Here is a 15933-nt window from a genome sequence, read left to right as displayed (position 1 = left end):
TGATTATTTCTCTCTCAAGTCATGGTTTGTGATTTAAATAGATAACTGAACATAAATTCCACATTATTTCAGAGGTTTCGACGCATCAACGAATCTGAGAGTCACCCTTACAAACTCAATACTCTGAAAAATCGTGTATAACGGAGCTGAATCCGAGATATAGAATTCGAAATGAAGAAAGAAACAGCTCATTTGTCTTATGCTAGAAGATGTTATGGACTGGATTCCAGTAATTCCGGGGAAACACATATTCGTCCCAAGGAAAGCCGGAAGACTAACTGATAACACCATAGCGTATACTGAATCCCTCGTAGCTGAGGATCGATCCATATTGGAGCCACGAAAGAGAGTGTTGAAACCCAGCTCTCAGAATACAAAATAAATTGTTACCTCGGGCTTACCGAGAGACAATTCAACCCGAAAGAAAAAAGTGATTATTCAGATAGATTAAACCAACCAACAGGAACACCCTCCATCGAAGGAATAAATTTGGAGACCCAAAAAAATTTGTAGAATCTTCTAGAGCAACCAGCTTCATTGCCTTTGATAATGTCTGCGGTAATCGTAAACGAGAAATTAAGACTAAAAACTTGCAGACCATGTCCAGCAAATACAGAAAATAACCGTGAAACATTCTTTGACATAGACGAATATGTGCCTGTTTGGAATGATACCTTTTATGTGCAATGCTTCTCCTCTATGGCTATTTCCTGCATGCATGTTATTTTTCGAAAAAACTCCTGGTCCTTGTGGTTTCTTTGGTGGAATGGGCAACATTGGATCATTCTTTGGTAGACTGGGTGGTACTGGACCATTCTTTGGTGGACCGGCCGAGACTGGACCATTCTTCGGTGGATTGTTGAAGGTTGAATCATGCTTTGGTGGAACGCTCAAGACTGGGCCATTCTTTGGTGGCATGTGTGAGACTTGACCATTCTTTGGTGGAGTGGGTGAGGCTGGACCATTCTTTGGTGGACTAGGCAAGACTGGACCATTGTTTGATGGATTGTATAAGACTGATGACGATGATTTCACATGTATGTTGATTGGTGCTGGTACATGTGATGGTGGTGGAAGATGTGCTGAGAAAAATTAGAAATTTAAAAATGAAGGGAGATAGCACATTGTATCTACCAAACACTCATATTATCTTACATGTAGCCTTGTATGTTCAGCGTTGAAATATTAGCCAATAATTCACATTTCCAATATCAGATTTTATTTATATGTATTTTTGATTACACTTTAGATTTTATACTCAAAGACGATTGAAGGATTACCTAATAAAAATACAGTATATTCCTATGCATGACTTTCTTATGTAACTTTTCATTTACACATATGTATTTTTAATCAGATTGTTTGTATTTTTGCATGTTGATATTATTTTATTTATAATGTGACAATGTATTTATTATTGTAACTGAATTAGTTTTTCAACTAAATATATATATATATATATATATATATATATATATATATTCACTAGCTTACATTTACGAGTGCTGCCATCTTCATGTTGATGTCGGAAACTTTTCAGACCACTACTCATATCTTCCACATTTTTTGTATATTCCCTCCGAATTGATGAAAAATAATATAATATAATAATATTTCACTTTGGTCTAGCAAATAGAATTTTCAAGATGTTATTATTGTTCATCCGTGCCTACTATACGGTCCTGTGAGTGGCGTATACATTTCTTCTTTTCCTATTTTTGCATTTTATATTCTCTGCAGGAATGGCACTGAAGTTTTGCAAGAAAGAAATCCTGATACAAATACATTTATATTTTCCAGATTTATTTTTATGTAGCAAATTCACCCGAATACTCAGCAGACATGGAACTTACAGTCAGTGCTCTTTCACTTTTGTCAATTCTGAAATATATTCAATTGGCTACCTCCGTATGCACTCGTGCTTACTGACACTTCTGTGAAATACTGTTCCGCGTAACGAAAAGAAATGCACAAATATATCATTGTATGGATATACTTCTAGAAATTTATATTTTGGGATTAGAGAACAAAAACAAATACTAATCATCGGAAACCACTTTATTGTTTTTCAAAATATTCCCCATGAAGATCTATATATACTTTTGCATGCCTTTGAACTAATTGTTGAAGCACTTTTGCCACTCTAATTGAGGTATCTCCAAAACATGCATTCTGGAGGCAGCAACCGCTTCTTCAGGTGTCGAAAAACGTTGACCTGTCAGTTTGTTTTTTACGTGCGGGAATAAAAAGAAGTCATTCGGTGCCAAGTCAGGACTATACGGCGTATGACTCATCAAATCGATGATTTGGGTGCTCAAAAATGCAGTTGTTTGAGCCGATGTGTGAGAGCTCGCATTGTCGTGGTGAAGAGTGATCCGTCTTCGGCGGTTAGTTTTTTTGATTTCTTGGAAGACAACTGGCAAACAAATGGTTGTGTACCACTCAGAATTGACTGTTCTGCGTTGTTCTGCGTGGTTCGGTTGCGACATGTCCAGTTTTTCCGAAAAAACAGGCGACCATTTGCTTGGAAGTGCTTCGTACACGAACAACTTTTGTTGGACTTGGCTCATTTTGAAACACCCATACAGTCGACTGCTGTTTACTTTCGGGCTCATACGCGTGAATCCACGATTCATCACCTGTCACGATGTCATAGACGTGTTGCGAAGCACCGCGATCGTATTTTTTAAGCATTTCCTTCGACCAATCGACACGAGCCTTTTTTTGGGCGATTTACAAATTGTGTGGGATCCAACGCGAACAAATTTTTTTGACAGTCAAATGTTTATGCAAAACTGAATGTATGCTGGTCCCACTAATGCTTAAGGTTGTCTCAATCTCACGATAGGTCACATGATGATCTGGCAATATCAGTTCGCGCACAGCATCAATGGTTTTCGGAACAACAACTGATTTTGGACGACCTTCACGAAATTCGTCTTGGAGTAACTACGACCACGATTGAATTCACCATACCATCGATAAACACTGGTCCTTGATGGAGCTTCATCGCCAAAAATTGAATCAAGTTCATCCATGCACTGTTGCTGAGTTAATCCACGTCGAAAGTTGTGAAAAATAATCGCACGAAAATGTTCACGATTTAATTCCATTTTTAGGCCGAGATGAATCTTTTAACTTACTGTAAACACGAATAGTGCGCGTATATCAAAACATACGTACGTATAAGCTCAAAAATGTCCAACTTTACTACTAACCTTCAAAAGAAAGCTGTAGAAATTTCATGATATTACACTCATACGTTTGTGGGGTATTATGCTAAGAGTGACACTACTTTTGTTTGTTTGAAAGTGATTGACAATGTTTCGTGATGAATTTCATTAGCTCGGAATTCCATTGTCTGATAATAAATAAAATGATTTGAAATCCCTGAAAGAACTAATTAAAGAAGAATTAAAAAGAATACCTGAAAATAACAATTATATTAAGCAAAAAACCCTGAAATGAAATGGCAGTGGAATAAAATACAAGTAAAAATAAAACAATTGAACAAAGAATACAAAGAATAAAGAATTAGAGATTTCAGGCCAAGTTACTTCATGTTCAGCATACCGTTTTTGGAAATTTCGGCCACATTGTCCCACATGAACACTATTATAAAACTTATAAACTCCAAATGTCTCCTTTTCAATGCCAAAGATAAGGTGGACAAGTTGCAGAAATCTGGAGTTTATGAGCTTAAGTGTCCGGAGTGTAATAGTGTTTATGTGGGACAATGTGGCCGAAATTTACAAACACGGTATGCTGAACATGAAACGTCCTTCAGAATAGGAAAAAATTATTCGACTTTTTCAAATCATTTCTTGGCATGCAACCACAAGTTTCCGAATCTAAACCATACGCAAATTCTGCACTATGCAAGGAAGGGTTACAAACTCAATTATTTAGAATTCTTGGAAATTCACAAGCATAAACATTGCGGGTGCAACCTGTTAAATGATCAAATCGATTTAGTTTACTCGCCGGTTTCTAAATTGGCAGATCAGCATTCTGAACTGTAAATTCAGGTTCTCAATCAAGCCAAGTACCTCTATTAGTACCTACAGGGGTGGTATATAATAGCTAATCTAATGAATCATTGTTAGTTGTTTTTTACCACAAATAAAAGTGGTAAAAAACATAGAAATTTTCATTTCTCTTTTCTTCCTTATCTTTTATATTTTGGTTTTACAAAGATACATATCTTATACGAATTGTAAAATGAACATAATACCAGTTGAGTGGAAGAGCAGCGAAAGCTAAACTCCGCTAGTATAAATGAAGGAAATTTATTATTTTTATTATTATAATCATTATTGACTTGCAAAGAATATTGTGAAAATTCTGATTCTACTTACTTCCTTCTGCCAACACCAGTACCAAAAAACAAAACGACAATTTCGTCAACCTGTTCATTTCGAATATCACTACCTGAACAACTGTTCCATATGACTTGGACTTCCTTTTTATAAACCTATTTCACAATTGGACATTGCCCAATACTTCAGAAATGCGTTTTTTGGCACTTATGTGCAACCCTTATCTACGAAATGGTTCATTAAATAATCAAATGACGACAAGTATTTTTCATTAATCTTGCTAAAAGCACACAAAGCAGATTATGTCTTGATCCATTACTCACTTCTGGCAGATTAACTTCAAGGTGAATGGCTGCATTAATTATTCGGAGCAGAGAAATATTGAAAATGTAATGCTGATGAAACATTATCGTAAACATGATTTTCTTCAGTATGCTGGGTCCGAGACACTTGTTTTGTCTTGAGTGGAAAATCATTCTAATTGGGCGTTGGCCGAGGTTTTCCCACGTGAAAGGACAACGGGAGGACTAAGGCGTCCTCATTTATATAAGATGATTAAGTAAAAATGAAAAATAGAAAACAGGAACACTAAATTGAAACACTCGATCATATTTTCAAGATTATGTCAAGGGTATTTTTAGCGTCATTTAAAGAGAAAATATTCTAGAATTCTCAACTCGCGTTATCTTGAATCTTGTTATCATAGCACAGGGCCATTTGCCTGAAGCACTCAAAATAAGTACCGTTTTCCCGATTATTGAAGTTACTAACATCACCAAATCTAATGAATTCAGGTCTAGAGAAAAATTCATAGTCAAATTCTTTTTGTCAACTAATCTGGCTTCCGAAACAACATTCATGTGGATCTGCATTACAACTATTAATAAGTGACCTTAATCTATCAGAAAATACTTGTACTTCCGCTGATACTAACTGGAGGAAATTCGCGTCCACTGGCGGAACTTTTGTTCAAATTTGAAGAAAGCATTTCTCGGCAAATGTCTGGCAAGTACCCTATTTGCGAATCCAGTAGCTGTACTTCTGTGCAAATTTGGAGGAAGCATTTCTCAGCAAATGTCCGGGAAGTACCCTATATGACATGAAATTGACATTTTGATTTTTGAAAGTTTGCATGGTTTTTGTCCCAAATATCGTAATAAACTCTGGAAATCAGCAACGAGAGTGGGTTTGAAAATGGGCCTTACGAAATCTCGAAATTTCCAATGCAGCATCTACTGCCACGGCATACTTTTTTTGCGGCATCAACTGCTGGGTTATTAGCCGCGTGTTTGCCATTTACTAAAGAACAGACAAACATGTGTAACTCTCAGACAACAAGTAAATCAAAAATCATCATTCAGGAATTCACTGATGGAGTAATAGGCTTTTGCACACAGAAATGTTTTTAATTAATTTTTTTTTATTTTTTATGGTCCAGTTTTTTGAGATGTTGTGGAAGTTTATCAAATATCCTCAGACCTACGTAGTTTGGAGATCTTTCAAATGTCTTCAAATTATGCTTTGTAACTGAAAGTGCATCCGCGTTTCTTATAGGATATGAATGGTAATCCGAGTTTTACATATGTTGATAATTTATATAGATAAATACAGGAAAATGTTAGAATACTGTACTTTGAAAAAGCGGCTTTACAGCTGTTTATATTTTTTATATTAAAAATGAGACGGATTATTCGCTTTTGGCATATGAACGCTCTTCCAGAACTTACACAATCCCCCATAAAGTAACATTATATGCCAAATGGGAGTAAATCAATGCATAGTAAGTATCAATAAGAGCCATCTGATTCACCGTAGACTTCAGTTTCAAAATTGCATACAATCCTGAGCTCAATTTCTTGCAAACTTGCTGCAGTGGGTCACTCCATGTTGAACACTAATTTAGATATGCCCCTAGAAATTTTGTATTGGTACTAGTTGATACAACAACGATAGTTATGTTATTGTGAATTTCTTGGCATTTGAAATTGATACATACGGTTTTATTCAAGTCCAAGATAAGATTATTTCTATTACACCAATTTTCAAATGAATATATGATGTGTGTAATGACATTTTGAAGTGCATATGGTGTCTGTGCTGGAACCACTACTGAGGAGTCATCTGCAAACATCATGACAGATCCTGACATATCGTTTATAAATATGATGAATATTAGTGGCTCCAGTACAGACCCCTGAGGCACCGCAATATAATTCGTCATATACTCAGAAAAACAGTTTTCAACTTTAACATGACTGCATAAGTTCAAGCATATTTCCTCTAATTCCATTTGTGCATAGTTTTTGTAAAATGAAATCTAATTGTAGACTATCGAAAGCGCACGAAAGATCAAAGAAGATATCGGATACATATTGTCCTGAATCAATACCTTTATAGACGTGACCCATGAAATCGCACACGGCATCCTCTGTCGACCTTCCCGAACTAAACCCATATTGGGCAGAAGAAAGAACTCTGATCTTGTCCAAAAAATGAACTATTCTATTGTAATACATCCGCTCAAAAATTTCTGAAAGAACATTTAAGATAGCGACTTGTCTATAGTTTTCTAAGTTGCTGCGATCTGATTTTTTGTGTATGGGTATTATCTTTCCTATTTTTAGACACTGCGGAAAAGTACAAGTTTCAAAACTCAGATTTTTCTTATTAGTCAGTTCATTCGCTTTAGATTTGTAAAACTCAGATTAATGAGATGGGCTGAAATGTCACAGATGATTCTTCAACAGCTTTCAAAATTTTTACACTTATGTTGCTATCACCAACACTTTTTTTATTTTTTAAATTTGATATGACCTTATCAACCTCTTCTGAGGTTACATAAGTGAAGTAGAAGCTATGATCTACAGTAGTAGTTACCGAATTTATCATTCTATTTCTTGTGTGTTATAGAACTGAAGTGACCAGCAGAATAGTCTGCAATTTCTTCAGGCTGATCAATTTTTTTGTCTCCTATTTTCAATGATATCCTATTGGAATGTTTTTTTTCCCTAGTTCTTTATTAACAATTTGACAGAGGGTTTTCTGTTTGTTTCCACTGTTCTTTATAATCTCATAGTTATAGTTCTTTTTTGCTTCAGTTTTCAATTCCTTATAGCTTTTTTTCTTATTATTGAAATTTTGCCATTTGTCATAATCGTTTAGGTTTTTTATCGAGTTGAACATATTTTTTCAAGTTTTACTATCCTCTTCAATGCTCTTTGTAACCCACCCTTTTATGCTGTTTCCTGGTTTCCTCATATGCTGGTCAATCTACAAGTATATGTTGTACTGTTAATACCGTTTGGCATGTAATGAATACATGGAGGTTGTTCTCGTAGGAGCAAGTAGAGGTGTATCATTTTTATATGCCCGATTCGCAGACGTATGAGAACAACTTGTTCCTTCTGTTCTGTTCAAAATCTGTTTTTCCGTTAATCAATTTCAATGGTGAGATTCGCTTATACGAACGACAACTCTCAGAAGTTGAGGAACTTGTGCGAGCTAAGGACTAACGAGATCTTACCTTTGAACGTGTGATTCCTAACACGGCTACATTTCGATATAGGGTTACACTCAAGATTTTTGAGTGCAGCATCTTGGTGCCGCGTCTACAAAGATGAAATAGCGGCTAATACGTATAGAAGTGAATTTCTTTGTCGCATTTGATTGCCGATATTTCGTTTCTGTATCTTTCCTAACTCGTAGATAAAGTTCCCTTACCGAGACTTTTCGTACACCCGGTATATAACATAAAGAGATTCTCACTCGAATTTAATCTTCAAGAGTCAGCAACTTCGAGGAGGAATGATTGAGAATCAGTGTAACCACTATGTTCCAGAAAGAAAACATTTTTTGACAGGATCGTCTTCAAGAGGATCAACGGGAAGCACCATCCGAAAATTGAGAAGAAGAGGATCCCGATGTGTAAAGTTGGGTCACTCTAAGTTTGAGCACTAAGCTACATTAATTCGTTTGGTGTTCTACCTTACAGTGAGCAAACTCTACTCCTACTCTACGTGGAGCTTCAGAAAAGAAAAGGAGAAAAATCTGCAGGATTTCAAAATGAATATTCGTCGTTTGGTGAATTATTCAAGAAATGTATATAACTTTTGTAGATTCACGTTTATGAATTATCGGTGTACTTCATTTCAATGATGTTTCACAGGTGTGATACACAGGGTGTCAATTTGAAAACTTCCTACCCTTAATAAAATGTAATTTGCGAGACAGACATTTCAAACATACAATCTACTTACAATTATCTGTTCGAAATGTCGTCCATTTTGCTCTAAACAGTAAAAAAAATCGAACTCTCCTCTAACATTACGGAAAACTTCACTAGGAATTAGCTGGCATGCTGCTGTAATTCGTCTTTTGGATTCTTCAATATCAGAAGTTTGTGTTTCATGAATAACGGATTCTAGATGCCCCCAAAGAAAGAAATCTGAGGGTGTTAAATCCGATAATCTCGGGACAATTCAACTGCTTCCCTTCTGCCAATCCATCTATCCGGAAATCTCTCGTTCAACCATTGTCTGTCGGGAAGGAAATAATGAGATGGAGCACTGGACTGCTGGAAATGTAACAGATCCTCCTGCAGAAGTTTATTACCTTCTGCATCCATTTGAGTTTCTAGCTCGTGAGTTACAAGAGGATCAATAGTCTTTTCAAGCATTTCAAGGCCAGTCAAGTTTTCTTCCAGGAATAATGGACCAATAAGGCATTTCCAAGAATACTATTCCAAACATTAACTTTTTGTGGGTGTTGTGTATGCCCTTCCGGGTAAAATATGTGGGTTTTCGTCACTTCAGTAGCGACAATTTTGTTTATTAACATTATCATTCAGGGAAACTTGACACCCATAGCTGAAACAGATGTTTAGCAGGAGATTAGGGATGGTATTGACTCGATGAGACATGATTTCACAAAACTTATTTTTTCTATCATAATCATACTCGTGGAGCTCTTGAAGAATCTGCATTTTATAAGGATGGAATTCATGGGTTTTCAATGCTTTTCTTACAGTCTCGCGTTAAATTCAAATCCGTTCTGATACTGATCGTAAGGAGCTTGTGTGCTCTGCAGCAAATGTTCCCAAAACTTCAATTTGAGCTGCTTCTTTTAGTACTCAGGGTTAATTCTTTTTTAATTTGACACTGAACTAGTTTCATTAAACCCACTTACCAAATCAAGCACATACCGGTGACTTACATTACAATTTGGGTGTCTTTGGTTAAAAAGACATACCGCCCTTCGTGCGCACTTTCCAACTTCTTCATAAAATATAATAATTTAAATTCTGTCATGAAAAATGTAAACCATTCTTACACTGTTTCATCAGTTCGAATATAATATAAATTGATTCGGAATCCCTAAAAGAATCTGGAAAAATGATCTTCAACGGAATGGTTACTTCAGAGTGATATTAGAACAGTCTCTACTAGACCGTGCTTTCGCGCTCTGTAATACAAAGGAAGGTCTCGAAAAGGAAGTAGGCATTACGGAATGGTTACAACGGAATGGTTACTCCAGAGTGATGGTAGAACAGGCTTCAGCTGGAAGACAGCGAATCCAACCACCATCAATCGACTAAGAGAGGAGTCATCAATACACTACTAGACCGTGCTTTCGCGCTCTGTAATCCAAAGGAAGGTCTCAAAAAGGAACTACGCATTATCAAAAATGACCTTCAACGGAATGGTTACTCCAGAGTGATATTAGAAAAGGCTTTAGCTGAAAAACAGCAAGAGCTCCACAAGGAAGAGAAGCCGCCACAACCAGTACTTGTACTTCCCTACATCAGAGGATCATCGGAAATGATAAGAAGGATTGGGTCTAAGTATAACATCAGGACCTGCTTCAAATCTGGGAACACTATCCGTAGCAGCCTCACGAAAACCAGGCCACCAAACGCGGACTGCAATTCCAAGAATTGCATTTATCGGATACCCTGCGAGTGCGGAGAATCATACATCGGTGAAACTTAGAGGACATTGAAAGTTCGCATTGCTGAGCACAAGAAACAAACACACACAGCGAGGAGAAACCAGTAAATTCGGAATAGCAGAGCATATTTGGACTCATCAACATAACATCAAGTGGGCTCAAGCTGAATTCATCTACAAAGAGGAACACTGGTTTAGGAGAAAATTCAAAGAAGCCGCGTATATGCTATCCAACAACGCATTTAGTCAAGCTAGCGTAGAGATACGTAACATATGGAAACCTCTAAACAAGCGAAAAACGACCAACTCCCGCCAAACGGCCATCTCCCGCTAAAACCAATGAAGCGGAGAGAGGGAAGAAGGGATAGGTGAAAGCACTCGAATGACCTATAAATAGTCAGATCTCGGAGAGTTATCACTCGAAGACGGTTGTGGATACTAACAATCGAAATGTCGTGACGTAACTTGGTTTGGAATCTTTCAATTTTAATTTTTCATTTTTGTTAATGATATTTTTTAATTTTCAGCTTGTATTAATATTTCAATTTTTTTGTTGTTGCTTGTATGTTATTTCTTTGTAATTTCAGTTTTTTTTTTTTATAAAATTGTTATTTTTCTATAAATCTTCTTAATTTTTTACAGATTCTTTCAGGGATGTTAAATCAATTTATATTATATTAGACAATGGAAGTCCGAACTGATGAAATACACCACGAAACATTGTCAACCATCTTCAAACAAACATTTCCACACTTTTTTACATTTATTAAAGTAATCACTAAACAGCGAACCAAATTTTTGCCTGAAAACAGAAACTTTTTACATCAGATGTAGCAAACAAGGACGGCTAGCTGTACATTTTCTGCGATGAGAATTAAAAATTCAGCATTTATTGAGCACAACTTTACTACCATCTACGTTTTACTATCAGACTACTTTTTGATATAAATTATTTGGAGCTGATGACTAATGTTACCCTTAATAAAGGGTTGTAACGGTACCACATAATATTTTTACCAGTTCTGGCCAACCCCTAGGCGTACTAATAGTTACTTCTGTGAGTTTAGAACGCTATCAGGGTACATTTGGAAGCAGAATTGAACGCCAAAATTGAACGCCAAAATGATGTCCACTTCTCCCATTTGGAAATCTAAAGGTAACATGTAGATGCTACCCTTACCCTCGTGATTCAACCCCCTCTTAGGAGGTAGAACCACGAGGGTTATCAATAGTCCGTAATAGTGCCCCCCTTGACAATAAAAATTATCTGTTTTTTAGATTTCTCATAATGTTTACTGGAAGGAAGTTTTCAAATTGACACCCTGTATTTTATTTCGACAGAAAATAAACGAACTCGATTTTTTTTATTTACCATTTCAATATTGTATCTATTCTAGGAGCAAATGATAATCCACCAACCGCATATAAATTTATTTATGCTGATGTATGTAAAATTGTATGTAAAATTGCATTTCTTCAATAAATTAGGTTTTTTTTTTTATAATGTTTACGTTTATAATTTTCTTATAATAAACCGGGTGTAAACTGATTCGCCCCTATTCGTCAATTCCGGTATGAATGTGGTATTTTGGTGATTCAAATGACTGAATTGATTGAATCAAAAATATGTTTGTAGCATTTTCAGTTAAACGTAGAATCATCCCAACTTTCAAATGAAACACTTACACATTTTTTAATTCAGCAGTTCATTTTACATTCACCCTATTTCGGTGGGATAATACTGTGAAGTATTTTTTCTAAACAGCAGTACTTTTCAAGATTATATAAATTTCATTAAAAACACCTTGAGAAACCACGATCTCTTTGTTATGTCGTTTAGGAAAACCAATTCAGGTAAAAAGAATTCACTGTTGAATCTGAGATTTTTCTTCGTGAAAAATACTCAGAATTTACGCATTAACTCATCAAAGTGAACTAAAAAGTTTACCTGTATAAAATTTACCATTACAATTTTTATATTTTTCAGATTGTGGAAGGGTCGATAAAAAGGTCGATCAAAACTTCAATTTTTCCCACAGAATATGTGAAATCTGTTTCTATTCATAAATAGTTATCGGCTTATTGGGAAACGTTCATTTAATTTTTTCAATACTCGTTACTAAGGTAATTGCTGCCACTTACTGGCAACAATGAAAGTACTTCATTTCCTGAAGGAGGGCTTGAACTTTACTTTCTGGAAAATATGGAAATCGATAAATTAAAAAACTCCCAATATCTAACGAACGATCAAATTGATTTAAATAACTCGACTTTGCTGAATTTGTTCTCACCAGGTAATCATATGCGGTGCCCATAAAATAATTACTTAGCAATAATGATCAACTTCTTGACATGTTTTTACTAGTACATATATGGTCATTACACGTACCTAAATCTAGCCTGGGGTGAATTTTCTGATTAAGACTTAGGTAGTATCTTGAAAAGGTTATTGTATTTAAAACAGGTGTCGCGGTTTTGTAAACATTTCATAGTGAGTTGAGTGAAAGAGCAAAAACTTATTCTTCCTTCCTATATTTGCTTTGATCGGTGTATTCATTCAGTTTGAATAAATGTTGTATTTTTGGTATACATTATTATTAATGTTCTAAGATTGCGCTGGTCAGCCTCTATCCTCCAAAGCCCCGATACAATCGGGAGGGCATGCCAGCATTTTCAACCAGCATTTTCACCACACCGTAGTTGGGTCCTAGAAACATGTGCTCTGAGCAGCTACAATGATCCAAGAATCAAAGCCTTCTGTAGTTTTCCGGCTGAGCTTTCTACCTTAGTGCGGCAACCCGGCAGGATCTAGAGATTTGAGTGTAGAGAAGGCCATGATTCTACCAAGGACACCAATAATCAAAACACCCAATTCGACAGAGTGGCCCGAATAGAGTCTGTAGAGTTTGAAGATGACATCTAAATTTTTCATCAGTTTCTCTTTTTTTTTGGCAATATTCGTCTCGCCAGGATCTGAAAACTCCACGACAAGCATCGTCTTGTTCTGTTGGTCGAGAAGAACCGCATTAGTCTTGTATGAGCCTGAAGGTGAGGCCCTTCTCATTTCTCGCAATGGGTTCGATATCCCCCACAGCTTAAGACAATACCATTGCCTCGTTAAGACCGAACAGAGCTGTAGGTGGTAATGAAGCTCTCTAAGGGTCGCGTTATGTCGATGAATTTAGGCTAGGTCCACATATGCTGTACATGTTGACAAGTGCATCAGGGTCTCAGACGCCTCGCGGCAGGCCCGTAGGCCCTGCACCTTGTATCAGGAACTTCCACACTCATCACGCGACCGCGGTAGACTTAAGTGTTATAGACATCATCCTAACAGGTCATAATGAACCCCTGTTTCCGTGGTCTTCGATATTGTTGAAGAAGACCCCAAGCATTGGTTTATCCTTGTGTTGTTGTAGGAGTGAAGTTATTCCTGCGGTTTGGGATGCAAACTTCTGAAGAGATGCATTATTTTTTGGGTTTTTACGTCGAGTGGACTTAGCTCCTCCTGAGTCTTTTTCACCATTCCAAACGAGTAGAGTAAGATTGGAACGGCAATCATATTCGTGGCAGCAATTTTGTTTTTTCTTTGGCAGTTCCGATGACCAGATCCGCCGAAGTTTGTGCTGATACTTGCCGCGGAGGAGGTTCTTCACTACTGTTAACTCTTGTGAGTGGTGTTGTTCCACCTCGTCTCTCCGGCATCCAGATGGTGCAGGATGGTTTCATCTACGTGATGCATATTCTCCCAATAATCTACACATCGTCCTCTTTCGACTTTTGTACATTTGTCTATCCCGAATGTCATATCGATAACAGGACGTCCTTTTCTGCAGAGGCATAGAGTCCAAGATCATCCATTTGAAACAACTGGGTTATCTTATGCTCGCGCAACGCGCAGCGCAACGTATAATGGCAATAGTGAGATCCAGAAAAGGAAAGAACTGAGGGAATCGTCCTGAAATACACTCCTTCTCCAGAATAGAGAAGTTTTCCAAGGCATCTCACTATTTAGTCGGGTACCATAAGGGATCTGAGCAAATGCAGTATCATTAGTATCTTCATTATCATTAATATTGGTATCATTTTTATAGACACTCACAGATAGCTGATACTCATAAAATTTTCAGATGAATTTTGTGAAGAGTTTCCTCACAACTTCATTCCAACTCCTGGCTACTGGATCGAGTGCTCAAGACAGAAAATCACTTCTGATACGATTTGGGATGAGAGTGAATCTGACAATAATGAGGAGGGAGACGACGAAGGCCATGATGGAATTGATCACGATCAGGAGTTCAAGAGGAGAGATCGAAGTGAGTTCCTATTTCTGATGAGTAATCGAATATCATTCGATTAATCAAATATTGGTCAAAAAAATCCTCATCGAGATGAAACCCATTCCTTTATATTCAAGCACTGTTGGCGTCTTCAGGAGATAGATTAGAGATAATGAAGTAGACATTAGTCTATTCCATCTCTTGAATACGCCGATTTGGTTGATGTACTTGTTCTTGTTTTGGATTTATTCTAAGCCAGAGATTCTGGTTCTGCTTTCCATGTGAGCATTTCGTGAGTTCACTTGTTTTTATGGCTTGGTGTAGGTTGCAGCGATTTGTATGAAGGTGACGAAGACGACGATGATTCGTCATCGTTGAAAAAAAAGACTGTCATAGAAGAACAATGGGAGAAGAACCAGGGTTTTGAACTGACCAGTGTGGAACAGGAAACTTACGAGAAATATTTTTACGGGACCGAACATTGGAACTATTTCACCAATGATGAAGATCTTGGACCGGTCATACTGTCAATCAAGCAAGAAACAATCAATTCAAGGGATCAATTTAGGTGAGTGGCTTTGATATTCCAGAACCATACATCAGCTTCATAGTTATGAATGTTCTGCAAAATTCACTGAAATACTCTGTTGTTCAAGGATATTAGTAAGAGCTATAAGTTATACGGTTCATGGTTTGATACCGGCAAGTTGCGTATTCGCAGACAGGTATAACAGAGAGGAGGTTGTGCGATCATTGGGAAAAGAAGTCAATATCAACCCACCACTTACATTAGGACAACTTCCGGATACTCCTGAAGAGCTACTCAAATTAGACCAGGTATGTTATTTTCAATCCAATAATTCTTGCTACTTCAGACCAAATTTACAGCTATGAATGATGAAGGTTATTTAGAATACCTGCCAGTTGCCTTGAAGTTGCAAGTCGGTTTAGATTCTAGATTTCTGGATAGGTAATGTTATCAATTGGCAACTATAATTCTGTCTTCTTCTGATTGATAGGATCTGATGGAATCCTCCACCAATGATTCAGACAATCGGTTGCTTCCAGATTTATAGGTTGGGACAAATTGATTCAACGAGAACATTTTCCGGAAAGTTCTACCCGAAATGTGAAACTGATATGAATAGAGAGTTTCAGAGTAGGAATTAGTTTTTTTCATCTTCTGAAGACGCGAACTTGGTTGGTGAAACGTGTGTTCTAGTGAGAAATGTGCTTGTTTTTTGATTCATTCTACGTCAGCGGTTTCAGTTTCACCTTTGAAATTTCAATGAAAACTTTCGTGTAATAAAAACCCTCAGATGTAAATAGAAAATGAGACAAAGCTCGTTTTTGCATTATATCCAATATTCATTAGGTGTCTAGTACAAA

At 36.8% G+C, this 15933-nt stretch overlaps 2 protein-coding genes across 8 annotated transcripts in view; one reads left to right on the top strand and one right to left on the bottom strand.

The window, feature by feature from the left end:
* LOC111514079 (uncharacterized) overlaps positions 1-4517 on the bottom strand; it is a 46882-nt gene extending 42365 nt beyond the window's left edge. For 6 of the 7 annotated variants that reach the window (XM_074176122.1, XM_074176126.1, XM_074176125.1 and 3 more), the window contains exons 1-2: positions 4359-4517; positions 675-1082 (exon numbers count right to left, since the gene is read on the bottom strand). In XM_074176122.1, coding sequence (XP_074032223.1) covers positions 675-1082; positions 4359-4416 — 466 coding nt within the window. In that variant the 5' untranslated portion in view covers positions 4417-4517. The remainder of the gene's footprint in view (positions 1-674; positions 1083-4358) is intronic. The other variant, XM_074176128.1, reaches the window with a different exon arrangement.
* Positions 1-15933, top strand: part of rsh (Rap GTPase activating protein radish) — a 226947-nt gene that overhangs the window by 184355 nt on the left and 26659 nt on the right. Inside the window, exons 9-11 of the mRNA XM_074176129.1 lie at positions 14395-14580; positions 14869-15112; positions 15201-15381. Coding sequence (XP_074032230.1) covers positions 14395-14580; positions 14869-15112; positions 15201-15381 — 611 coding nt within the window. The remainder of the gene's footprint in view (positions 1-14394; positions 14581-14868; positions 15113-15200; positions 15382-15933) is intronic.

This window comes from Leptinotarsa decemlineata, unplaced genomic scaffold, assembly GCF_025532065.1.
Source record: "Leptinotarsa decemlineata unplaced genomic scaffold, Ldec_3_MD MMD2_tig00001621_RagTag_RagTag, whole genome shotgun sequence".
Lineage (NCBI taxonomy): Eukaryota > Metazoa > Arthropoda > Insecta > Coleoptera > Chrysomelidae > Leptinotarsa > Leptinotarsa decemlineata.
Note: the sequence above shows the minus strand (reverse complement) of the source record. Positions and strands in the feature narration are given on the sequence as shown.